The following is a 26,800-nucleotide window of genomic DNA, read 5'->3' as shown; positions in this document are numbered from 1 at the left end:
CAGGGGCCATCTTGGGAGCTGGCTATCACTTAGTAAGCCAGTTTAACTTGAGTTTGATGGGACTTGCCAAACTCAGTACGTAATACAGTTTCTCTTCAGTATGAAATTCTGATGTACACAGAGTTCTGACTTCCGGGTGAAGGCTCTTCCAGTCATTGCATTCAAATGGCTTCTTGCCAGTGCGAATTTTCTTAAGTGTAACCAAGACTTAACAGGTAAAGACCTTTCCAAATTTCAGTACATTCATGGTTTTCTCTCCAGTGTGAGCATTACAGTGTTCAAAGATATGTCATCTTTTGGTAAATCTCTACATTTTAAATGCATGTCTAAGATTTTTGTTCTGAATGGTCGCAAATATTCAACCATTGTGTGACTTCAATTTCCCAGGTACCATGTTTCTTTCCAAAACAAATGGTCTGATGTGCAAATGGCTTCTGAATGGAGACCTGCTCACATTCTGTACACATGTAATTCTTTTATATGAATTCTTCAAAGGAATCAAAGTAATCATTGGTGGGCAAGGTCTTTCCTACTTTATCCCTACCTATATCCCTGAGGATATAGGCCTATATTTTTATTTTTCACAGGGGTCTTAAAGAGGTTCAGCTGTCTTTAAGTTCCAATCAGAGTTGCTAGAAGAGCTAGATTAATCTCAGGACTGAGCTCTCAGGTTCTGAGACACCAAAACCTAAAAACCTTGTAGGTTTTAGAAGGAGCTTGATTTGTAATCAGTCTTTTAGGAACTATAGTTGGAAATCTCAATGGTAACAGTAAACTCCCTGAGGACTACTTCTGCTTTCCTTAGCTTTTATTGAAGGCCTACTGGTGATGATGTACCTTACCTTTTGTCTACAGCTGTATGTACTCCACAAGTACATTTTCTTTGGCAGATACTGCTCCCCCTCCTCCCCATACTGCCAGCATTTTAAAGATGTCATTTCATTTTCTTCTGTCCTCGATCATTTCTATTGAGATATCAACTGTCAGTCTTATTGATGATCCACTGAAGGTAATGTGTCTTTTCTCTAGCAGCTTTAAAAATAAGGCCCATCTTGGATTTTCACCACTTTGCCATGGGTACCTAATAGTTTTAAACATTTAGTTCTGCTTGACTGGTATTGGATGAACTTTAATCTATGGGTTTTCATCATTTTTGCAAAACTGCTTTCTAGCCATAACCTCAAGCATTGTTTCTGCTCTAATTACTCTCCTCTCCCCCTACCACTCCAAATTATGTCAAACATTTTGAACATATCCTGATTGATAATGTGCAGTGAAAATCCTGTCTTCTAATTTTTTTTTTTCTTCTGGTGCACACTATCTGTTATCTCCTCTAGGGAGTTCTTTGCCCCCGTTTTTAAGTAGGTTCCATACCCAGTGTGGAACCCTATGTAGGGCCTGAACCCACAGCCCTGAGATCAAGACCCAAGCCAAGATCAAGTCAGATACTCAATAGACTGAGCTACCCAGGGGTCCCTGATGTAGGAAGTTCTTTACTTTTGAGTTCTAGAGGTTCTTTCAAACAAAAATCATTCCTTGACGAAAAATTTCATTATTTCATGTCAACCTTATTTTCTTTCACTTTAAATCACAATTACTTAAAAAGTCATAGTTCTACACAATATAATTTGGATACAAGTGTACATTTCTTTCCCCTCTTGTCATATAATTTTGTTGCTTCACATACCTAGTAATCTTTGAACTGTATGCTGGATATTGTGTATAAAGAACTGTAGAGGTTCCAAGACTGTTTATTCCTCTTGAAAAAGAGTTCCCCTTGGCTTTGTTAGGCAGACTTTTGGTTAGATTTAGCCCAAACTCATCCTTATGCCTAGAGTATAAGCCTAGAGAAATTTTTGGTTGAGAAGCCGGATGGACTTTTGTTTCCTCGGCCTTGAAAGACTGCAACAAATAGTTTTACCTTTCAGAATTTTTCAGCTTAGCTTTTTAGCCCCAATTTCACATTTAACAAAAACCTTGGTAAAAAAAACTGGCTATTCTTTTAAGGCTTTCAAACCTTCCAATTTTGTCACTCCTGTTCTATGCAATCAGTAAAAGCATAGCTGGTTTCTCTCCCTAACATAGCCCTTTACCTGGGCCAAATCCTGATGCCCAGACTAAGCCCAGCTTCAACAAAGTAAACTAGAGTGTAAAAGAGTTTGTGATCTTCCACTAACCTCTGAATAATTCTCCCCTTTATGGGATTGAGTCGTGTACATCCTCCCTCCACATCACATACTTTGAAGTATGGCTTTTGAAAATTATCCTGCTTAATAGATGGTGTTTTGTTGACCTTAAGTGAGCTATATCCTCTCATGAGAAAAACTGGAAATCTAGTGTTTCTTTCTAAGACAAATAATTAAAAGTAGTAGAAAAATTAAAATTGTGACTTTGGAAAATTCAGAATGTATAAATTTACAATAATGAATACATTCTGGGGTGCCTGGGTGGCTAAGCATCTGCCTTTGACTCAGATCTTGACCCGAGAGTCCTGCTATCAAGCAACGCATTGGGCTCCCTGCCCAGTGGGAGGGACTGCTTTTCCCTCTCCCATTCCCCCTGCTTATGCTCCCTCTCTTGCTGTCAAATAAGAAATCTTGAAACAAAACAAAACAAAACAAAACAAAACACACACACATTCTGCAATGCAAATCACTCCATATCCTTTGACTATCAGTTTCCTCTTTGATGGAATCTTTTTTTTTTTTTTAAAGATTTATTTATTTGAGAGAGAGCGAGCACAAGTGTGTGTGTGGGGGGGGTAGCAGGCAGAGGGAGAGAAGCAGGCTCCCCACAGAGCAGGGAGTCTGATGCGGGGCTTGATCCTAGGACCCTGGGATCATGATCAGAGCTGAAGGCAGTAGCATAACCAACTGAGCCACCCAGGCACCCTGGACAGAACCTTTTAATTCACAAAGAGTTAAGGAGGGAGAAGACTAAACAGCTGAATTTTTTAATAACAGCAAAAGCTTCCTTAATAATACGCTCAGATCTTTGCCATTAAAATACTCAGTTTTGACTAGTTTATGACAACTTACAGCCATAAAATTGTAACTATTAAGTCTACATATTGACACAAAGTTAAGTTTAAATTTGAATGCCAAGGCTTTTTCTATGCAATGAACCGTCCTCATACGAACTTTTTCTTCCAGAAATTCCATTTAATCTTCCCCAGATGGAATACATGTAAGCACATAACTGGGGATAAATCTCTTATTCTTGCACCTCAGAGATTTGTATAGTTGGATGACTTCCGGATAGCTTAAATAGTTTCGACTAGTGATTCTGAGACTTGGAAACCATGGCTATAAACAGAAGAATACTCAAAAGCCAGCACATTCTGAAAACTTTTAACGTTATTCTTAGTTGGAGGAACTTGCTTGAATTTGTCTGAATCTTTTACACCTCATATGGCATTTAAATAGATTAAAAATAGCGAAAAGATTCAGAAGCAGAAACTTACATTTTGAAGAGATCATCCATTAAATAGTGGTCACATACTTCCAGATCCATTATGGACACGATTTTGGCATTTTGGGCTAGTTGTTTAAAAATATTAACTCTTTCAGTAACATCACAATCTACTGAAGTATTTAATGTATGCTCATGATTAATGTATAGTGTGTAGAGATGCAATTACCACCACTAAAAATACTACTGTAAGGAGCACCTGAGTGGGTCAGGTGGTCAGGCATCTAGCTCTTGATTTCAGCTCAGGTCATGATCTCAGGATTGAGCCCTGTGGTTCTGTGCTCAGTGGGGAGTCTGGTTGAGATTCTCTTCTCCCTCTGCCACTCTCCCTTTTCAAGCTAAAAATAAGTAAATCTTAAAAAAAAATGTTACTTCATCTTTAAGAAGGCGGGGCATGCCTGGGTTGCTTAAGCGTCCAACTCTTGGTTTCGGTTCATAATTTTGAGTCATGGGACTGAGCCTTGCATTGGGCCTTGCTCCGGGCATGGAACCTGCTTGGAATTCTCTCCCTCTGTCCCTCCCCTGCTCACAGCCTCAATTTAAAAAAGAAAGGAAGGAAGGAAGGAAGAATGGAAGGATGGAAAGAAAGGAAGGAAGAAAAGAAAAGAAAAAAGAAAGAAAACTGTGGAAGTAACTTAATTCTGATAATATACAATTATATCACCAATCTTAAAACACTGGATTTAACACTTCAATAACTTACTATGATTTTTTAAAGAACTATTCCACATAGCTCATTTACTTTATTACAACTAAAAAAGATAATTCCCTTTAGGAATAAAGGGTGCTAAAATAGAGGACAATTATCACCACCCTCTGTAAAATATTACTTCAGCCTATATTATTTGGAGTTAATCTATCATAAATTACTACATATAACTGGAAACTTGGAAGATTGGATTTTACTAACAATCTATGCCAGGGATCATCTGGTCTATGGGGCAATTTCAGTCAGTCTGCTCCATATTTTCTGTAGACACAGTTTTACCAGAACATAGTCATGTTCCTTTATTTTTCTGTATTGTTTATGGCTCTTTTAGCACTACAACAATAGAACTGAGATCATATGGCCTGCTAAGAATGAAATACCTACCATCTGGCTCTTCGACAGAAAGTTTGCTCACCTTGATCTACACCATGAAAATTACTATTATAAATGGATTTTTAAGTAACTTACAACTTCCATTAAAAAAAAATTTATTAAGTAATTTCTACACCCAATGTGGGGCTTGAACTCACAACCCTAAAATCAAGAGTCACATGTTTCATTGACTGAGCCAGACTGGTGCCCCATAACCATCATTTTGTAACTAAAGAATTTAATAGAGCATTTTAGTTTGTATTTGAAAAAGACATCCCTGATAATGGTTTCTCTCTATAAACCAAAAGCATTTAGCAATTATACCTCTGAGCACCAACAAAGATGAAAAACCTGAAAATGAATTTCCAAGAAGTAAATTTGAGAGGATATCTAAAGGTTATGTTCTTTCAGACAGCTTGGGTTTTGTTATTTTTTAAATCTTTTCACCTACACTCTTAAAATAACCTAAGTCCTATACAAATAACAGCAAGGATAGTATAGATGGCTTCTGATCTTACTTATTTTAGGTTATTAAATATAAGGTGGCTTTAATGAACTAAAAAGACATTTAATTGAATAAAATGAAATACCAAAAATCTAGAGAAGAGAAAGAAAACAGAGCTCCAAATTTAAAATGGTTAAGATCTTTTAAAAATTGGCAAGCACTTAAAACACATTAAATGATTAGGACAAAACCTTCAGTTCAAGGCCACAAGAAAATGATCTTGTGAGTACAATACCTAATTACAAGTAACTTGGATGGTTTAGTGAAGCAATGAATAAACAGGTCAATTGTTAAGCCTCTATCACCTGTACTGAAGTAAGATTTAATACAGAATAGAAATAAATCTGAAAAAATAGGTCACAACACTAATAGAATCTTAACTAAAAATAACGTAAACTTTCAGGAGAAGTATTATTAAATTGTTCATAATTTTTACCACGTGAGGCAAATAAAATTGAACAGAAAATCTATATTGAGGGAATATACAAACGTGATTTCCACAAATTCCATGACAATTACTCAGTGTGTATATAATGCAAGTCTTAGACTTTCAGTAAAATGACTAAACCTGAACTGCTAGCACTGTATTAATTTTAAGACTTATAATTTTATATATTAACTTAGCAATCAAAATCTTAACTTTGACTACACTGATTAGCTTTTCAATATCGTTCCTATTGCCTGAAAGATTTCTGTAAGACTAGTATTAAATATGTTAAGATTTAAATGATATGAGAACTATGGATTCCCCCCACCTAGACCCACCTAGCCACAAAGAAATAAAACAAGTATGAGGTGGGGGGGTAAATGGAATCAGGGTCAAAGGATCCTAAGATTCAACTTTAACAGTGAATGTTTTGTCCAAAGTTCAACAATTAGATTTTAACTACTTTAAGATGACCATGGTACCTGCATATCTAATAGCTAGATGCTGGGTATGAGATATTAATGCCTGTCACAGTCTGTTCAACTACACATAGACGTTACCATGAGAAATCAGTTTAAAAGAGTAATTCTTTCCCCTATTAAATCTTAGAAAATTTTATTTCCAGATATTTGATAAATTGGAAAGGCTGCTTAGAATTCCAAGAGTTCAAATACAATAAAAAATTAAGCAAGACCTATAAAGCACTGACCCAGATGAGAAAGTGTTCAGCCTAAAAATTGAAGTAATTAATTAAAATGACTGAATTCAAGACAAACACAAAGACTAAAGCCAAAAAAACTTTACCAGATCCATAGAATCTGAGAGCATACATCCACAATACTGGGCTAATACTCACAATCCATGAAGAGAAAACAAAAGTATATTCTTCAGTGTTAGCAGCTCTGCTAATAAACTAGAATGGGCTTCAAAAAAGATTTCCAGTGGCTTAAAAGAATGTCTAGCTGTAACATATAACAGCTGTAACATGTAACAGCTAGCTGTAACATGTAACAGCTGAGTGAGAAATCTGAGCAATCCATCTTTTCCTGAACATTTTTAAAAAGTGAATCTCCATCAGTATGTATATATCCAAAACGAACTTTGGATCTCCACTCACGGTACAGTAAAAACTCAGTAATATACCTCCCTAATAAAACTCTCATCATATTGACAAATTTATTTTTATTTTCCTATTTTACGCACCCCCCCAAAAAAACTTTTTACCAATGAAATGGTAAAATTAGAGGCAACTATAACTTAAAATTACACAGCTTCTTAATGTTTTATTCATAGCATTCTTTACACAGAAGAAGCTTCACTGATATTTAATTTACTGCAGCATCCTGTGGGTGAAGCACAAAATTACATTAATTATAAACAAAGAAACAAAGCACTTCTGACTTTTTAAAATTATATATATATATATTTATATTCAATTGACAAATAGCATCACATTACTGTATAAAAAACTAAAAATCACCATGGACGCTAAGGCCTAAATTCGTATTCCAATTGTTCCCTTTGTTTTTATCTAAGAGATATTAGAAATTAAATTCCAGTATCACCAAAAGAAAAAAAAAAGGTCTACATTATTTACACACAGTATGGAAAATAAAAGCTGCTTTTTGGCTAAGTTAGATTGCTGTTACCTATAGTATATATATAGTAAATTTTAGGGGGAAAAAAGCACTACTAAACAAATACTATTTCAAATGGAAATGTATTATGCCTAGAACTTTGTTCTAAAATCAATTGTATATCCTAGTGTCTGTTGAATAGAATTTGTCTCCCAATATATCTACTAAAAATTTGAAAGGAAGTACCACTATGCTTCTTTATTTTGCTAATCTAGACACTGTTAAGTATAATACTGTAATAACTATAAGCACTAAAGCTTAAATGAAACAATGGCAACATGTGTGTAGATGGAATTTTATTTAAAATTGTAAAATATAATGCCTTAATATTTACCCATAATTATGAGACTACCTAATATTCATCCTTTAAGTCTCATATACATTATGTTCCTAAACAGTGAAACCTTCCAGTAACTTACCAGAAAAAAAGTTTAATTATATTATTCTGTTCTTAGAATTATTTTTCTAATATTTAAAAACATCTAAGCCCTTGGCAAAAACAAACGCAATCAATTCAGTGTAACAGACTGAGCTTTAAACTGTACTTTAATTTTCAATTAACTGTAACCTACAGGTTAACTGAACCAAATGCAGAATTTTAAATGACCCCTACCGAAGGTTTTCAAATCAATTATAGAACGCATAGAAAAGCAGAGATAAGTTTTGGGGAAGGTGTAAGGTAGTTAATGTGGAATATGGTAAATGCTAGTTTTAATAACAAAAATGGTACTAAATGTACATGAAAGTTAAATTAACACAGTATAAAAGAGAATAGCTTAAATAAACTGGGATTCACATATTACAATAGCAAAGTTGTAACCGAATGAACTGAAGACAAGAACAGTTCTGAAAATTCTTTTTTCAGCCTACTTCTAAAAGAAATAGTCAGGCTTTTTTTCCTGTACATAGTTTTGAGCTTTGTCTATACCATATATAGTAGAAAAATAAATTCTTTAGCAACCTAGAAACAGTTTATAAAACTCTTAAAGTTTAATTTTCTTTGCCAGACATGCCAATGTTAAACTGACAGCTATAAATTAAAGCTATATAGACAATAGGTTATTAAGTAATATAGAACAAGTTAAGAATACTACATTTACCGGATTTTTCTTTTTAAAAATTACTGTACTTTCTTAATTCCTGTGTGCTTTGCAATAGGAATAATAGGGAATTTGTTTTCTTAGAAAAGATAATAACACATAAGAGTATAACACAAATAAGATAATTTATAATATACATGTACTTCAACAGCAGCCTGGTTCAGGTTGACATCTTGATTCTGAAGTTGAAATTAGAAGTACAATACCTAGGACATAACAGTTGGGAAAGACAATATTTATTTTAGGGAAAAATGAGCAAATCAAACTCTTAGGAGCCTTGAATCTCAAAAATCATCTATTTACTATAATACACATAAGACAACCTTAAAATTGCAGTATGAATGAGGTTTACAATATGGACCAAAGAATTTCCTCTTCCTACAGAAAAATGTAATTGAACAATGAAAAACACACCATTTTTTTTCCTTTCCAGAAAAAAAATGGAACGTCTGATAATAAATGAATTCGGAATAAAGTCTAAAAATATTTACCTATGCCACCTATTCTGAAATTTTTATCCATAATTTAGTGTTCTGGTTTTTTCTTTGCTAACAAAATGTTTAACCCCCAAAGCAGCAGTAATTTACAGCAAATCTGGTACCAACGTCAAAAGAAAAAACTGTTTTAAAAAATGGTGCAAAAGCATTTTGATTTTAGTACAACATATCACAGAAAAGAATAAGAATACAAGTTTGTAATTTTATATATACACACTTCAAAGAGGTTGTCAGTACCCAAAGTATTTTTATTGCTATATTAGCAATGGATTTTTGGATATGTTTTTAAGGGCCACATAAAAATAGATTCAAGGAACAGATTAAATTGAAGTCCTAGATTAAAATGTTTGGTTTAAAGAATTTTCTACAACAAATTTCATGTTTATGTACGAAAAGTTATATAACCCTTATATGAAAATGTCATGAAGTATTTTCTACACTATACTAAACGTATTTCCCAAGAGGGAAAAAATTAAAATATCTAAAATATATTAGATTAAGATTATAAGACCATCATAGATCTTTTGAACATGCATCTGTTTACAGAATTAACAGTATACAAGATGTTTATGTCATTATGGACCATAAAGAAATGAGTTGGTGACAACTATCCTTTGCACAACATTATCAACCCACTTTAGCCACAAGTATGTCCTTGGTATGTGTGTACAAGAAGTATCTTTGTTTACCCCTCATCAAATTATCCACAGGTTTACTTAGAAGATGAAGGAGCAGAAATGTTAAGTGTATTTTTCTTTCTTTCAAACAACATCCCAAGCATGGCATAAGTAGCCTGAAATTATAAAATACTTAACTGGGCTTTTAGTTATCTACACAGATTGCTAAAATGTAAATTCAGCTGCCCAAATTAAAACATCAAATAACAAAATCAGCCATAAAGCAGGCTGAAAAGCATTAAGTGTTTCATATATGTGAGTTTTTAAATCATTTAATTTCTATAGAAAAATTTATTCACAATATAATGTGACAGAAAATGCCACAGGAATGATATACTGATTGCAATAAGGTTGCATGCAACAGCAGCTTTGTATTTTATAGCTATTTTTGTTTATAAAAATTAAACCTCTCCAGTCATGCTTATCCATGGTCTTAGATTTGTAATGTAAGTGAATAAGGAATACCATACAGTTCAAAGAGAAAATGTTTCATCATTTTGAATGTGAATTACCTGTAAGAAAAATCAAGTATACTACTGAACCCTGAAACATGCATGCTTAGTTTTGCTTTTTGTCAATTTCAGGCTGTCTGCAATCAATACCTACTTATATAATACCAAGAGGATCTGTCTGTAACTGTGGTTGAATCAGCTGAGGTTGCAAGGGTGGTGGCAACTGAAGCGGTACCATTGGTTCCACCAACTGTCCTGGGTTTGAAGGTGGTGGAGGAGCCACAGTGTTCACAGTTTCTACAATTTCTCCATTATAAAAGAAAAACTGACACTGCTGAATGAATGTTTCAACAACAGATTGATGGATCTTAGTGGTAGACAGAAACTCTCGATTTTCAAAATCAGGTCTCATCAATGTTGGCCAAAAACAGATGGATAAGTTGTCTGCCGTCATTAGGTTGATTTTATTTTGCTGACTAACCCTGAAATTATGACAGGAAAAAACAGTTAGAAACCAATAAAAATTCATGACAACTTAAGTATTGTAGATCTCAGATGATATAGTTTTAAAATCTTTTATCCTAACTTCAAATTTAGACCATTTTTCTTCTTGTATATTCTAAGATGTTAAACTAAATTCCAGAATCAGGAGACAGCAATAAAATTGATTCCTTATGAAAACCAAAGATAGTCTTTATAAAAAGGTTGTACATAGGGGTTTTAGACTTATAGAAGCCTCCTTAATTTGTGTGGGGGGAAAAACCCAACCTTTTTCTCATAGTAAAAGAAAACGTGATAATTTTAATGAGTTTCTGGCAACAGAAAATTCTAATTGTATATACAAATTCCTTGACTATTATGAGAGATGAAGAGACAAAGTATGGTAGGCCATCCCTTTGAACCTTGGAAAAACCAAACTCTAGAAAAATGACTCTATTATAATGCTCCAAGAGGCTTTTTAACTTAAAAACAAAATTAGTTTCCAGTATTGCAAAAAAGAATTTTTCTAATCATTAAATATTTTACCTTGCTACAAATTTAATTTGGAAGACAATAGTTCACAGAAATACATTCCACCTTAAAATTCTTAGGATTTAATAATAATTTACAAATGATCATACATTATTAAAATTTACATCTAGTTCTTTAAATATGTGAGCAAGCACTTCTACCATTATCTGTAATAAACAAACTTAAGAGGCAAATCTTGAATTTTTAACTCAAAATTATTAAATTGGGAAAGAATCTTAGTATTTTTATCTGACCTTCTTATTCCACACATAAAGACACAGCCCACTATGCAAGGTAGTGAAAAAAAAAATCTCGTAATTAAATTTGCACATCAAAACTTTTAAAATATAAACCAAAGAATCCCCTCTCCCCAACCAAAGAATTGCTCATCTGAGGTAAAATATGTGTCTTAAAAATGTGTTCTATGGTAAAAATTATTACTATTTGTTAAGAGACAAAGTTAGAATATTTAGAATAAAATTAACTTCTTATTAAAATATAGTGGGCCCAGTCAGGTGTTTCTGTGCAGCAGTCAAATATAGATTCTGAAAAAAAGAAAAAACCTTAAAGTTGAGAGAAATTAGAGTACGGACATCAGGTCTAACCGCAGGGTCAAAAATCATAAAAGAAAGGTACCAAATAAGAGATGAGGGTGGCCAGGGAAGGCTTCTTTGAAGAGATAATGTTTGATGTGTGAGTTAAGAGTGAAGGGCAACTGGTAAAATGGTAGAAGGAAAGGGAATTCCGTCAAAACAGTGGTTCTCAACTTAAGTGTGTATCAGAACCTCCTGGAAGGCTTGTTAAAACACAGACTGATAATTATGTCTGAGGGGAGACCTAATAATTTGCATTCCTAACAAGTTCTGAGGTGATGCTGCTGCTGCTGGTTTGAGGACCAAGGCAGTGACATTAAGATGTAATGACAGACAGGTGTAAACTGATACTTTTGATTAAGCGCTATTAGCTTAGTACAGTTACCTGATGTGTGCATGGGGGAAATTTATGGAAAGAAGGTGTAACTGAAGAGGTAGAACCAGACCACTTAGAGAGTTTTTTCTTTAGGATATAGGATGTTATTCAATGGGAAGAGATATTTATAGAAAGATCATTCTGATGAAATCAAAGGAAGAGTCCAATTCTTACTTCAGCATTCTAATCTGGCCAGACAATAATATCTTCACAAATCATCCTTACACTCCATATTGGGTAAGGTCTCTGACAGTACCATGTATACATGTTATTATATCAAGAACCACTTGTATGGTAATTTTCAAAAGATGATATTCCACTAATTACATGTTAATACTAGTATGCTGGTATTTTCTCAAGGAGAGAGACTTCAGAGAACAATTACCAGGAATGTTAGTATAATTTTATACTACATTGACTGCAACAATAAAACCTTAAACATTGGTTAATATTCTAAGACGTAGAAACTGATATGTACTTGGGTTTTATTTAACACTGATGTTATTAAAAACAAATAGCATTGATGTTTATTAAGAACAAACAAACAAAAAAACCCAAACACCCAAACTTCAGTTCACTGAAGTGTCAACAGAAAATATTATGAAGAATGGACTTTCGAAAAAATTAGCATGAATACTATTAATTCTATGTAGTCCCAAGGACAACTTTGTGAGGTGTTATTTTTCTCATTTTTATGGTTAAGAAAATGAAGACTTACACAAGGTAAGTAATCTGCCTAAGGTCAAAGAACCAGGCCTGTTTGACTCAACAGTTGGAGCTTTAAGCTACTATTCAATATTGTCTTTCACTTAAGAAATGGCATTGTGAGTAGTATCATTTTAGAAAAAAGAATAAACTTGAAGCTTAACATACTTAAGGTTTTTAATACAGGATTAGTATCCTGCACTTCAGGTTAACAGGGTAGATTATAATATGAATTTAAATGTCTCATGAAATACCACCTTGTGGGCTATATCCAAACAAAACAGGCAAAATATTCAAAAGCAACACAGTGTGATACAAAAAGCAAATGAAATGTCTTAATAAGACTTAGATTCTACTTATAAGATGTGTCACTTACTATGTGACACTGAGCATACAATTTCCCTCTGAGCATGTAACTTTCCCTCAGAAAGTAAGTTAGTTTTAGAAGAAAGAAATTTCCATTACATCTGACTAGAAACCTCAATTCTTCCAACTTCAAATGAGGCTGATATGGTTAAGAGTCCTTTCATACCTATAATTCCAAGAATCTACAGAAGAGAAGTGTTAAAAAATAACTAATAAAAAAACAGGAAGATGTACCTATTATACTATTCATAATCATTAAATGTACTAAAAAAGTCATATGCCTTTCTTTAAACAAGTTGGTGAAAATTCTGTTTTAAAAATCCAGAAAAAATAGAAACAAAACTGAACTGTATGTTTAGTTTGCCTTTTCTCTTATATTTATAAAGTTTAAAGTTTGAAATTTATAGTGTATTTGCAAAAACAAAAAATAGAAAATACCTGTTTAGATGTGTTATTACATATCTAAATACATCATAGTTTACAGGATGAAATTTCTTAACAATTTCTTTCAATGCATGAAGACGTTCTGTTTTATCTGGGATTTCTGTAAAATTAAAGTAGAGAGAAATCTGTTGAAACTTACACATTTAAGATATTTGATAAAGCTTTCTGCTTTGCTTATTGTAAAAGACAATGAACAATCCTTCTGAAGCACATTAGGATAGGTAAACAAAACCAAAATATTCTAAAGAACCTGCTAAATACTTCATCATTTACTACAACAGCCTTTCTCCAAATAAAGCTAGTCAGAGAGGGTCTAAGAGAACAGACAGTAAGTACCTATCTTCCTATCTTTTTCAAAAAATGAAGACAAGAGGCCAAAGTTAATTTGACTTTAAAAAATTTAAATACACACATGTACACACCATACATATGTTAAAATTTTACTGAAATACATTATAGATACATTCATTTGAAAAGTTCATTTAATTCTTACAAAGCCTCTTAGTTTGCAAAAACGCAAATCTCAAATTTCTAATAAAATGATCTTCAAACTTCTAGAAGCTCTGAGTCACTTGAGAGACCAGCTAAAATTAAATATTCCTGGGGAACACCCCCTACACCCCCCACAGGTTGATTTTGTTTACTTGGAGGAAAATAAATTTTAAAAAGAGTCTTGTAAGTCAACATTTTATTAGCTACACATTCTAGTGCATAACTGATTTTATCACATAGCAATCAATATATAATATATAACACCCGCCATCATCATCCTTCTCCAAAAAAGGAGGCTTATGACTTACTTGCTGCTTCCAGTAACTCTGGATGAAGAGAATATGGAATTAAAGGGTCTGGCAGATCTGCAAAGAAAGCTTTAAGAGCTCCAGCTACAGCATTTACTGTTACTTCCATTGATACTAAACTGATATTATGATCTACAAGACAAAAATTTAAATTTATAAAATAAATTTTTAATATATTATAAGAGAAGTAAGCTAAACAGGTATTTGTAGATCCAGAGATTTTAGAATCTTCTCATCAGCCATGTTTCTTTATAGGCTGATTCATCCCTCCTCCCCCACTCTTCTAGTAAGTTTGCCTGACATAAGGGAAGAGCAAGAAGCATCTTCTATTACAACAAAAAATGCTGTTAGGCTTGTAAGTATGTTGAAAACATTAGCTTTCACTAACATCTGTCTTTTAAAATTTTTGTTTACATAAGCTATTTAAAAAGGTAATAAGAAAACTGAAAGACAAAAGATAGGAATTAAGCACATAAATCTGAGTTTATACCTTCTGGCTTATGTTAATTTTTTAAATGAAATATTTAAATTTCAACACTTATCAGTGAAATTCTGACTTAAAAGACAAGAATGGAACATACTAAAGGTGTATCATAAGGTTAATTTGCTGTTAAAAGAATCAATATTTCCCTTTTATAAGTACAATGGATACTTATGATGGAAAATGTATAAACACAGACTAACAAGAGAAAAAATTACCACATCACCTAGAGATAATCACTGTTTATACTTTATTTTAGCATATTTCCTTTCAGCCCTTTTCTACTCATTAAAAAAATAAAACAATCAGAAAAATCATAAATACATTTTATACTGGATTTCATTTTTAAGGCATTACCTAAGATTATTAAAATTTTACAGGCAACTTTTAAAAACTTTTTTGTGTATGCTAGGTAACATTTAATTGTAATATAACTGAGAGTGAAAAAACAGTACCAAGAACCTATATATAATCCTTAACCCATTACTGGCCTTTTGCCCTAGTTTTAATGACCCCCAAATATTCTCCCAGATCTAACAATTTATATAATATTTTATTACTGAACATTTGGATTTTATTTAAAAGCATTACAGATACTATGATAAATACTTTTATATAATAAATCTTATTTTCTTAGTCTACATTCTCTGTAACAACAGCTACCTGAAGAGTATTTAATATGGTTGTATAGAAAACTCTTCATTATCTCATTATTCATCATAGTTCCTCTAAATCACTCCCATTCTAAATATGATAAAGTTAGGATTTAGAAAAATTAACTTTCCTATGGCCCAAAGACGGTGAGTGGCAGAACTAGAAAACAAAACAGGAAATCTAATTCAAGAGGCCCTAGTATTGACCACTACCTGCTCCTTCATTATTGTTAAGTGAAAATGCACAAATTTGATATTATAAAGTCCAGTTTATCCAACAAAATATTTTTTTAAAATTACGTACTATATATACAATATACTTTTAAAGTAATGAAAACACATACTAATCTACATTTTACATGGGTATCTAATATTCTACTCATAAGCCCAGTGGACAGGGCCCCTCCTCCTTTTAAAAAAATTTCAGGCAATGCTGCAATAAATGACCTTTCAAGTATATCTTGGTAAGCTTAAACTAAGACTTTGGTAACATAAATATTTTAAGTGTAATTTTTCTAACAAAGATAATATGAATTTTAATAGATATACATGAACTGCTTCTCAAAAGTCAACATACCTGCTTGTCTACACTCTTTCAACAATCTTTTTCAGAAATAATAAATCAAAACCAAATCTTTTTGTTTTAATTTTGTATCTATAAATCAGAGACAAAGCACATTTTCATACACTTGGCTGGTCACTTTCTTCTGATGTGAACTGTTTAATCTAGCCTAGGTAATATTCTATACCTTCTTCAAGTTTATAGTTTGTCTCCTGATTTTATGTTTTATCCATCATCTCACATAGAATCCTTACATTTTTAGGTAGTCCAACTTATTATCTTGTCTATGCTTTCTGGGCTTCATATCAAATTTAGGCCTTTCCCTACTCTACGATTATAAAAATATCCACTCCTTTTTCTCCATAATGCTGTTTTCATTTTTCCTATTTAAAACTTTGATTTCTTAAAGAATTTGCTTTGAGTAGAGAATTGTTTTGCTTTTATTCCTAATGGCTAACGCCCTATAGCATGAAAAAAAATGTCAACTACATCTTTAAGTAAGTACTGTCTCTGATATACAAAGATGCTGGTATCTCATAAGTATAATTTACTGCTTTTCTAATTCTGGTAATGGATCTTTATAGTTCTTCTATTCCTGACTATGGTATTTATTCTATCACATACTTCTTACCCTTTTTTTTTTTTTTTAAAAAGATTTTATTTATTTATTTGATAGAGAGACACACAGTGAGAGAGGGAACACAAGCAGGGGGAGTGAGAGAGGCAGAAACAGGCTTCCACTACCAGGGAGCCTGATGGGCTCGATCTCAGGACTCTGGGATCATGACCTGAGCCGAAGGCAGACACTTAACCACTGATCCACCCAGGTGCCCCACATACTTCTAATCCTGTTTTAAAATTCTTACCCCTCAAAATCCCATAACCTTAGAAAATCAATCTTCCCACCATGAAATTTCAATAAGGAAAATAATTTAAAAAATGATTTTATTTTATATACTATACCTTGATCAAACTGCTTTTGAATATTGTCTTGATCAGTTTTGTTCCCACTAACACGGTAGAGTCCTTCAGTACATAATCCTAAAAGAAGAAAGAAATACACAAGCTTTTACACATACATACTTATCTACAACAAAGAATATACTTAAGCTTATGTACATCTTAGTGACTTACAAAAACATGGTGGTAAACTACTGTTAAGAATTAAATTTTTTTAAAGCATCTCTTTTAAAGTTCTCAATGGACTATTTTTTCTGTTTAATAATTTAAGACACCCAGGTTCCATGCAAAATGAGAAACAGAGTTTCTCCTTATTTCTTCCACCAAATACAGCTAAAATTCCTGAGCACAATGAACAGAAAGTCAAAAGACTGGTAGAGAGAAGGTGACCTAACTAATGACTCTGGAACTTGAAGAACAATAGGACAAGGAGTTCTCCGAGTTTTCTTTTTGCCTTATACTGGACTGGGCAACAGAAGCCTGCAACCCAGAACTACCACTAAGCACAGGCAAAAAAAGAAAAAAAAGAAAGTGACAGAAAAGCAACCACAACAAGAAAAACCTGCTTTCTCTAGTGAAAAGTGTAGACTTAGCAAAACAAAACAAACAAAAAGAAAGTAAAACAAAACTTTTTTTTTTTTCTAATTGTTAACTGCCCTTCTCTAGCCAAAGACATCAGTTGTGACCAAGCAGCGAGATTAGAATTCCACTTCTGCCCAGCAGCAAGAAAGGGACCCCTCGCCTTCCCCTTTCTGGAATGTCAAATAAGGGTGAATGGAGACTAAACCCTTAGGTAAGAGGGAAATTACCCTCCCCACCACGGCAGTGTCAGTAGAGCCCCATGGAGACCAAGTAGGGCATCTGGACTTCCAACCCTAACTTGAAGTAATGAAGCAGCTCTCCTTCCCTGCTGGCGCAGTGTCAGAAGAGGCCTGCTAAAACAGAAGATCCAAAATCTCGTAGCAAATCTCCAAAATGTCTGGGAAAAAACAATAAAGCTAACAGTAAAGCTAACTTCATTCATCATACCACAAACAAAATTTCAACATGAATAAGGAAAGACAATTTAACAGACACCAGTTCAGTTATGGAATGAACTCACAAGAATTTTAAAGTAGCTATCATTAAATATTTCAATAAGCAATCATAAACACACTAGAAATAAAAAAACAAGTTTTAGCAAAAAAAAAAAAAAAAAAAAACCAAAAAAACCAGAAATAACGTAAGAACTGGAAATTTTTAAACTAAGAAATAATAGAACCAGAATGGAGATGAGAGAGTAATGAATGAATGACCTTGAAAACCAACTGAAATTACAGAATCTAAACAGTTGAAGAAATTATACTGAAGAAGGGGGGAGGAAGAAAGAAGGAAAAAAGAAAAGCCTCAGGGACTTGTAGAAAGTTAACAAAGATCTAACATTTATATGTCACTGGTCAAAAGTCTATAGCTATTTTCTACGTTTCATCAAGTTCCTCAAAGCACTTCTAAAAGAAACTCAATTTGATAAGGCACTGTACTCTTATGATCACAGGAGTAACAAAAAACAAGAAACAAACAGGAAAAAAAAAAAGAATGAAAAAGTAGATTATTTGAAATATTCCTTGACCAATGTCACAGCTTTTGCATGGGATAATGTATTACTAATTCCTTCTACTTTTCCACCTAGTTATTAGAATTACCTTAGTGTTTACAAAGAAAACACAACAGGAAAGAACAAAGTATATTTCATGCTGGAGGAAAAAAGGTAATATTCAGAAATCCATGAATGTAAAAGGGAGCAAAAATCCAATGACAAAAGTTTCATGGGCTAAAGTTGTATTTTTTAAATGTTACAAAATTTTACTGACATAATCAACATGAATTATTCTGTAATGAATGAAAGAAACCACACACAAAGGAATTTATTTTGTATGATTCCATTTATATCAAGTTCTAAAACAGGTAATACTTACCTAGAAGTGGGGGACAGGGGAATCAGAAGGTTATTGTGGGTAGTTGGAAAACTAATTGGAAGAGACATAAAGGACAAAGAAAATGTTGTCTCTTGACAGGTATGTATAGATCAAACAGGGGTATGCATTTGTCTCAACTCAATCTAAGTGTACCCTTAAGTTTGGTGCACTTCACTCTATGTAACTGGACCTTAAAAAATTAAAACTGCGAGCACTTATGGAACTCTGCTTAGTAGGTTTTGTTTTGTTTTTTAAAGATTTTTATTTATTTATTTGACAGACAGAGATCACAAGTAGGCAGAGAGGCAGACAGAGAGAGAGGAAGAATCAGGCTCCCTGCTGAGCAGAGAGCCTGATGTGGGGCTTGATCCCAGGACCCTGAGATCATGACCTGAGCCAAAGGCAGAGGCTTTAACCCACTGCGCCACCCAGGCGCCCCTGCTCAGCAGGTTTTAAATCTAGAGTGTAATGTATACTTTTTGCACATTCCAGACTTCAGCAAATGAATAAATATGTGGAGAACAAAAGGAGCAAGGATTCTCATTGTTGGAGAAGGAAATTAAAAATTAGGGTTTTTAACACACTGCTACAGAAATAAGTACAGATACATACACAAGTGTATTTCTAAGCTTTCCTAGCTTTTTTGCTAAAATGGTCCATAAGCAGCCCTAATAGTGGTTTCTAAATACCATTCTCCACCAAAACAAATCTGAGCAATCTGAAACAAAGGCTAATTCCAAAGCTGAATCAGGAAAAGCACAAGCCAATCCTGGCTGGTTACATCCTGTGCCAGAAAACGGAAAACTACTTAATGAATTATGGGGACATATCTTCAAAGGACACAGAAGCCATGAAGGAGAGAGACTAAGCTGCAATGATCTGAATTATCAAAATACATAAAAACATTAATGGATTACAGCTCAATTGAGTATAGTAAAGAATGAATAAATCTGTATCAATAAAAAACAAAAAATTTAAAAAGTTTTAACTTCAGTGATGAAGTCTGGTAGATACAGCACCAAATAATCAAAATCAGTATCACCTATATTGGGACACACTGACATTCTGTCTCAACAGATGATGTACTTAAAAAGACATATCATCCTGGTGGTATTTCTAACAAAAAAGCATAATTCAAATCTAGTAACTAGGAAATACCACACAAACTCAAATTGAAGAGAAAGAAGAGTTCATCTGTATGGTGAAATGTCAACCATTAACACAGGAGAAATAATAGAGATTTTAAAAATCAATGAAGACTAAAACTAGTGGCTAGAAGTCTGATGATAATTTCATAAATTCTTTTGAATTAAAGGGGTTTAAAAAGACATGAACATTAAATGCAATGCACCTAAATTAAATTATATCCTAGACTGTCCCTCTCATAAAGAATTAAATGGCCTAAAATGTCAATAATGCTGAGGTTGACAACCACTGACATAGTGATGAGCATTTATTATTTCTTGCGAAGTGAAAATTTTAAGGTACTTAATCATATGTACTAAAAATCTTGCCTTCCATTCACTAATAATTAAAGGATATAAAATAAATAAACAAATAAAAAACATCCCCAACTCACTTACCTAGATGTGAACTATCAAAGTTTCACCAGGACTTAAATCACCCAAGGAATCTATTGTGGGCCTCCAAATAATAAAGACATTAGAGATCTATTCTAACACTCAAAAACTAAATATAAAAATTTAGAAATTTTAACCAAGTATCCTCTTTTTTCTTTTATTAGAAAAATGCCTAACCCTTGTGCTGTACAAGGTTCTTAGTATCTCAAAATGGTCTGTTTGAATTACTAATATAGGATATCAAACAAGAGTTTTACAGACTATTTCTGTATACCTTTAGGTTGAAATAATCCTAAATCATAAAACAGATCACAAATTAAGGTATGGAGATAACCCATAAATTAGGAAAATACCTCCATGAGGAACGGCATCAGTAAGAGATGGAGGCAGGAATTTCAGGGCTTGGTTCCCCCAGAAAAGCAACTAATGTGTGGTTAAAAAGTGTCAGAATAAATTTTTGCAGAACTCTGAAATCTAGTTTAAAAAAAAAAAAAAGAGCCACAACCACTAAAAGGCTTGGTGAAGAAAGGAGCTTTTAATTGTCCATCTACCACTGAAATACCCTTACATTTCAGATTGGCCATGACCATACTGATGCAGTCTATGCTCTGGGCAAAGGTTTCAAGGGCCAGAGGGAACAGCGATCTTGTTCTCAAAGAACTGTGGTGATGGGTTTTCACCTGTTTCCCAGATGGAAAAAGCACAAGGGCTTACTTGTGTTTCACTCAACATGAAGTATCCCAGGGCTAAGGTGGCTTCTCTGGCATGTAAAGGCACAAGTACAGGCTGTAGCAATTTGGAGCAAGGGACAACAGTCAGGACAAGCAATGGGAGGGAAAGCCCATGATGGAAGATGTTGACCAGGGAGACAGTGGCATATTACGGCTTTTAACACGCTCCTACATATACTGGGGAATCAAGAAGCCCACATACATGCTCAGGGCTAGATACACCCTCAGAAAAAGCCTGACAAGGTTAGAAACTTTCATTTCTAGGCTGACCACAGGCTCTGCTCAACCTGGAAGTGAAGGCTCAGGCGAGTGATAAATGGCTTGGGTTAAGTGTTCAAAGAGTGCCCCAATACAATCTGCAAAGATTTGGAAAGGACTTTTCCCAATGACATCAAGTATTTAATCTGTCAAAACACTAGCTAACCACTAAGCTAATGGAGTACAGACTTCAGTGGTCACAAATGACAAAGAATGCACACATTACAAGAGTAGTTTAGAAAAGTCACCAAACTAGCAAACATAATCAATAAACAACAACAGAAACCCTGCTAAGGAGAATTTCCAAAGATACCACAATAATAAAAACCCCAAAATGTGTTTTCAAAAACATATTAAGAGAGAGAAAGGAACAAAACAAAATGGTACACTCAAGAAACAAGAAAAATAAACAGAAACTGTCCATGAGGAAACCGTCTTTGCACTATGCAAAAACTTTTAATCAACTGTTTAAAAAAATGCATTAACAAAGAACTGAAAGGAACAAGGAGAATGATTACAATAGTGAGTATCAATAAACCGATAAAAATTATAAAAAGAACTAAAGAGAAACTCTGGATCTCAAAATCAGAATAAAGAAAATGAAAAATTCACTACAGAGGGCCACCTGGGTAAGTCAGTTGGGTGTCTAACTCCCGGTTTTCGCTCAGGTCATGATCTCATGGGTCATGGTAGTGATCCCTAAGTTGGGCTCTATGCTCAGCAGGGAGTCTGCTTGAAGATTCTCTCCACTGCCCCTCCTCCCACTCACATGGGTGCTCTCTCAAATCAATCAATCAATCCTTAAAAAAAAAAAAAAAAATCACCAGACAGGTTTAAGAGCAGATTTTATCAGCAGAGTTTTATCAGCAGGTAGAAGAAATAATGACCTTAAAGACTGGCTGGTTGAGATTGGCTAGTTTGAGGGAATGAAGAAAAATTAACAAAACCTAAGATATTTCTGGGACGCCATCAGGTTTACGAACATATGCACAAGGGCTTTCCTAGGTGGAAAGGAAAATATCTGAAGAAAAAATGGCCAAGGGGTGCCTGGATGGCTTAATAGGTTGAGGGTTTAGCTTCTGATTTGGGTTCAGGTCATGATCTCAGGGTTGTGAGATCCAGACCCGCACTGGGCTCCATGACGGGAGCTTTTTGAAGAAATACTTACATACAGATTTTCATAAAGGCACTATTTATTCACAAGAGACACAAAATGTAAATAACCCATAGACCCATCACTGGATGAATGGACAAACAAAATGTATATAAGGAGTAACTGCATGTTTCATGGGTACAGGATTTCCTCCAGAGTGATGAAATATTTTGGAATTAATGAGAAGTGATGTTTACACAACACTGTGAATATACTAAATGCTACTGAATTGTACACTTTAAAGTGGTTAATTATATGTTATGTAATTTTTACCTCAAAAAAAAAAAATTTCAAAATCTCATGTGGGGGGTGGGAATCAAGCACTGGTGGTAGTATATAAGCTATTCAAGGTAGATGTTACACAATTAAAAATGCATTGTTGGGGCGCCTGGGTGGCTCAGTTGGTTAAGCGCCTGGACTCTTGGTTTCGGCTCTGGTCATGATCTCAGGGTCATGATATCAAGCCCTGCAGTGGGCTCCACACTCAGCACAGAGTTTGCTTGACATTCTCTCTCCCTCTGCCCCTCCCCCCTACTTGCACACACTCTTTCTCTCTAAAATAAATAGGTAGAGAGAGGGGAAGAGAGAAATAAAATCTTAAAAATCCATTCTTATTGTTTGACAGAAATGTAAACACCACAGAGGGAGGTATATGGGTAAACAGTAGTATTAAGGCAAAATACTATTTCAAGAAAACTGCACAATGCAATGTGCATTTAGACAAAATAAAACAACCTACATTAATCAGTTATTTAAAAAATTAAATAATTTATTTGGAAATGCTAAATCAACAAACTTGTCATTATAGTATGCTTATGATATACTCATCAGATTCTCTGAGAATATGGAATTGGGACTCAGCATGTAATTCAAACTGAGACATAAAAATGTAGGATGTGTAAACAGATAAGGTAAGTCTAGAGAGAGAAAAGGACACAGAAAAACAGATGATACTACTACTTTGATTCTAGTCCACTGGGGACAGATTCTCCTGGCTTCCAGAAATAAATTTCCTTTCAATTAAATGTTACTTTTTGCATTTGGTTTCTGGCAACAAAATTAGGATTTTAAAAGCCTTAATTCCTAGGCTACAGATTCATTTTTTTCCCCCTTCTTTTAAGCACTCAGTATTTTTAAGCAGAAGACGCATTTGGGGGTAGGAAGACAATTGGATTAGATAGAAGCAGTAAAGCAGTAACAGTGTAAATATGATTTAAAAAGATCTTGATATGGTAGTGACAATGAAAGACAGAAGAAAAATACTACTAAGAAAGGTCAAGGCTTAGTAATTAATGCTGTGTGGGCACAAAGGGTGAAAGAGTAGTCAGATAAATGAAATACCTTTGCCCAGATTAACTGGGAAAAAGAAACTGGCACTATCGGAAAAAAGGAAATCAAGAGAAGGAGTGGTGTGGGGGAGTAATTTTCTTAGATGTGGTATCCCAAGCCTAAAACAAAATGTGTGACAGAATATGCATAAATGAGATGAACACTAAATGAGGCAGCTATATCTTATTGAAATTAATTAAAAGTGTACTTCATAAATGCAGAAAAGATATGAACATGTGGATCCCTGCTATGGTGTGTATTTATTTGAACCAGGATTTAATATTCCTTAATACAACACATACTATGGGCTGTGTATTAGAATATACATGTGATGAAACATAAAATATACTGTCCCTGATATGAAGCAGTAGGTAGTTCAACAGGCCACTTATTTTAAGTCTTAAAACAATGGCTAAAGTAAAATGTCCATCAATTTCAAGCTGAGTATCGTGTAATTTTTCATATGGTAAAAGCTTATAAATCCAGACAAAATATTTTAAGAAAATAAAAGTACAGACCAATATCTCTCATGAACACAGATGCAAAAATCCTCAGCAAAGTATTAGCAAAATGAATTTTTAAAAAGTGTAAAAAAGATGATATACTATGAACAAGTGGGTTTTATCACAGGTAATCAAGGTTGTCCAATATTCAAAAACCATTAAATCAATTAAACAATCCATTAAATCATTAGTCTAAAAAAGAAAAATCACACAATCATACCAATATACAAAAAAAAGCATCTGACAGAATCCAACACTCATTTATGATAAAAACTCTCAGCAAACAAGGAACAGAGGGGACCTTCCTTAATATGATAAAGACTATAAAAAAAGAAACCTATAGCAAACATCATACTTAATAGTAAGAAACCTAGAACTTTCTCATTAAAATCAGGTACAAGGCAAGGATGTCCCCACTCACCATGCCTTTCGACAGTATTTTTGGAAACCCTTGCCAAAGCAATACAGCAAAAAAAGGAAATCAAAAGCATAAAGACTGGGAAGAAAAATTATCTTTTTTTTTTTAAATGACACAATCTTCTATGTATTAAGTCAACAGGCTAAAGTCTGGAGTAAGTAATTATAGCAAGGCTGCAGGATACAAGGTTAACATACGAAAGTCAGTTACTTCCTTTATATACCAATGAACAAGTGGAACTTGAAATTAAAAACACGATACCATTTACATTAGCACTCCCCAAAATGAAATACTTAAGTATAAATTCAACAAACTTGTATAAGACCTACATGAGGAAAACCACAAAAGTGATGATAAAACTTGAAGAACTAAGTAGAGAAATATTCCATGTTCACAGTTAGGAAGATACAATATTGTCAATATGTTAGTTCTTCCCAACTTGATTTACATATTCAACACAATCCAATCAAATTCCTATTTCTATTATCAAATTATAGTCGTTTTATTATAAATATCAACTAAAAATAAATTAAAAAATAAGTTATCAACAAACTGATTCTAAATTTTACCCAGAGAGGCCAAGATTCAAAGCAAATACAATATTCAGAGAGAAGAATAAGGCTGGAGGACTGACACTACCTAACTTTAAAACTTACTATAGAGCAACAGTAAACAAGACCATGTGGTATTAAGAAAACATAGGGAAACAGAACAGAATAGAGAACCCAGTAACAGACAACTAGAGTCAACTAATCTTTAATCAAGGAGCAAAGGCAATAAATACAACAGGGGCAAAGATAATCTTTTCAACAAATGGTGCAAGAAAAACAATATATCTGCATTTAAAAACAAAACAAAACAAAAAACCCAAAACAAACCTAGATATAAACCTTTCACCCTTGACAAAAATGAACTCAAAATGGAATATAAATGTAAAAGTTAAATGGCTTAAATACAAAACACAGCAATACAGTGTGTCTTAAATACAAGACAGATAGTAGAAAACTAGAAACTAGAAACTAGTAGAAGCTAGAAAACTAGCAGAAGACTAGAAGACAGCAGTAGAAAACCTAGATAACCTTGAGTATGTATGGTGATGCCTTTTTAGATACAACACTGAAGACACAATCCCTGAAGGAAATATTGATAAACTGGACTTCATTAAAACTAAAAATTTCTGTTCTGTGAATAACAGTATTTTGAGAATTAGAAGACAAATCACAGACTGGGGGAAAAATATCTACAGAAGACGTATCTGATAAAGGATTGTTATCCAAAATATACACAAACGCTTAAAACTCAGTAAGAAAACAAGTCCATTACAAAACAGGCTAAAGACCTTAATAGTTAATAGACACCATAAAGGAAGAGATACTGATGGCAAATAAGAGGATGAATATATGTTCTACATTTTAAAAACTGCAAATTAAAACAATGAGATACCGCTATATACCTATTAAAATAACACCGACAAAGCCAACTGCTAGCAAAGATGTGGAAAACAGTAACTCTCATTCACTGTTGGTGAGAAAGCAAAATGGAAGACACTCTGGAAGACAGTTTGGCAGTTTCTTACAAAACAAACACATTCCTTACTATACCATCCAGCAACTGCACTTCTTGCTATTTACCCAAAGGAAGTGAAAACTTATATTCACACAACAATCTGAAGACTATGTTCACAGCATTTTAATTCTTAACTGCCAAAAGCTGGAAGCAATCCAGACAAACTGTAGCACATCCAGACATGATGGAATTATTAAGTGCCAAAAAGAAATAAGTTATTAAGCCATGAAAAGACCTGGAAGAATCTTAAAATGCATACTACTAAGAGAAAGAAGCCAATCTGGAAAACCTACATACTCCATGATTCCAACGATAGGATATCATGGACAAGCAAAATGATGGCAAATAAAAAGTTCAGTGGCTGCCTAGGGTAGAGGAAGGGAGAGTGGGGGAAAGATGAATAGGTGGAACACAGCGAATTTTTAGGGCAGTGAAAATTGTCTGTATGTTATTAAAATGATGGATATTATCATTACACATTTGTCTAAACCCACAGAATGTACAAAACC

The 26,800-nt window shown here is 33.7% G+C and overlaps 1 protein-coding gene across 4 annotated transcripts in view; it reads right to left on the bottom strand.

The window, feature by feature from the left end:
- Positions 1–6,741: 6,741 nt before the first annotated feature.
- Positions 6,742–26,800, bottom strand: part of ARHGAP5 (Rho GTPase activating protein 5) — a 70,883-nt gene continuing 50,824 nt past the window's right edge. For 3 of the 4 annotated variants that reach the window (XM_059373054.1, XM_059373057.1, XM_059373053.1), the window contains exons 4-7: positions 16,802–16,879; positions 14,143–14,274; positions 13,337–13,442; positions 6,742–10,329 (exon numbers count right to left, since the gene is read on the bottom strand). In XM_059373054.1, the coding sequence (XP_059229037.1) occupies positions 10,002–10,329; positions 13,337–13,442; positions 14,143–14,274; positions 16,802–16,879 (644 nt within the window). In that variant the 3' untranslated portion in view covers positions 6,742–10,001. The remainder of the gene's footprint in view (positions 10,330–13,336; positions 13,443–14,142; positions 14,275–16,801; positions 16,880–26,800) is intronic. The other variant, XM_059373055.1, reaches the window with a different exon arrangement.

The sequence above is a fragment of the Mustela nigripes genome, chromosome 13 (assembly GCF_022355385.1).
Source record: "Mustela nigripes isolate SB6536 chromosome 13, MUSNIG.SB6536, whole genome shotgun sequence".
NCBI lineage: Eukaryota > Metazoa > Chordata > Mammalia > Carnivora > Mustelidae > Mustela > Mustela nigripes.
Note: the sequence above shows the minus strand (reverse complement) of the source record. Positions and strands in the feature narration are given on the sequence as shown.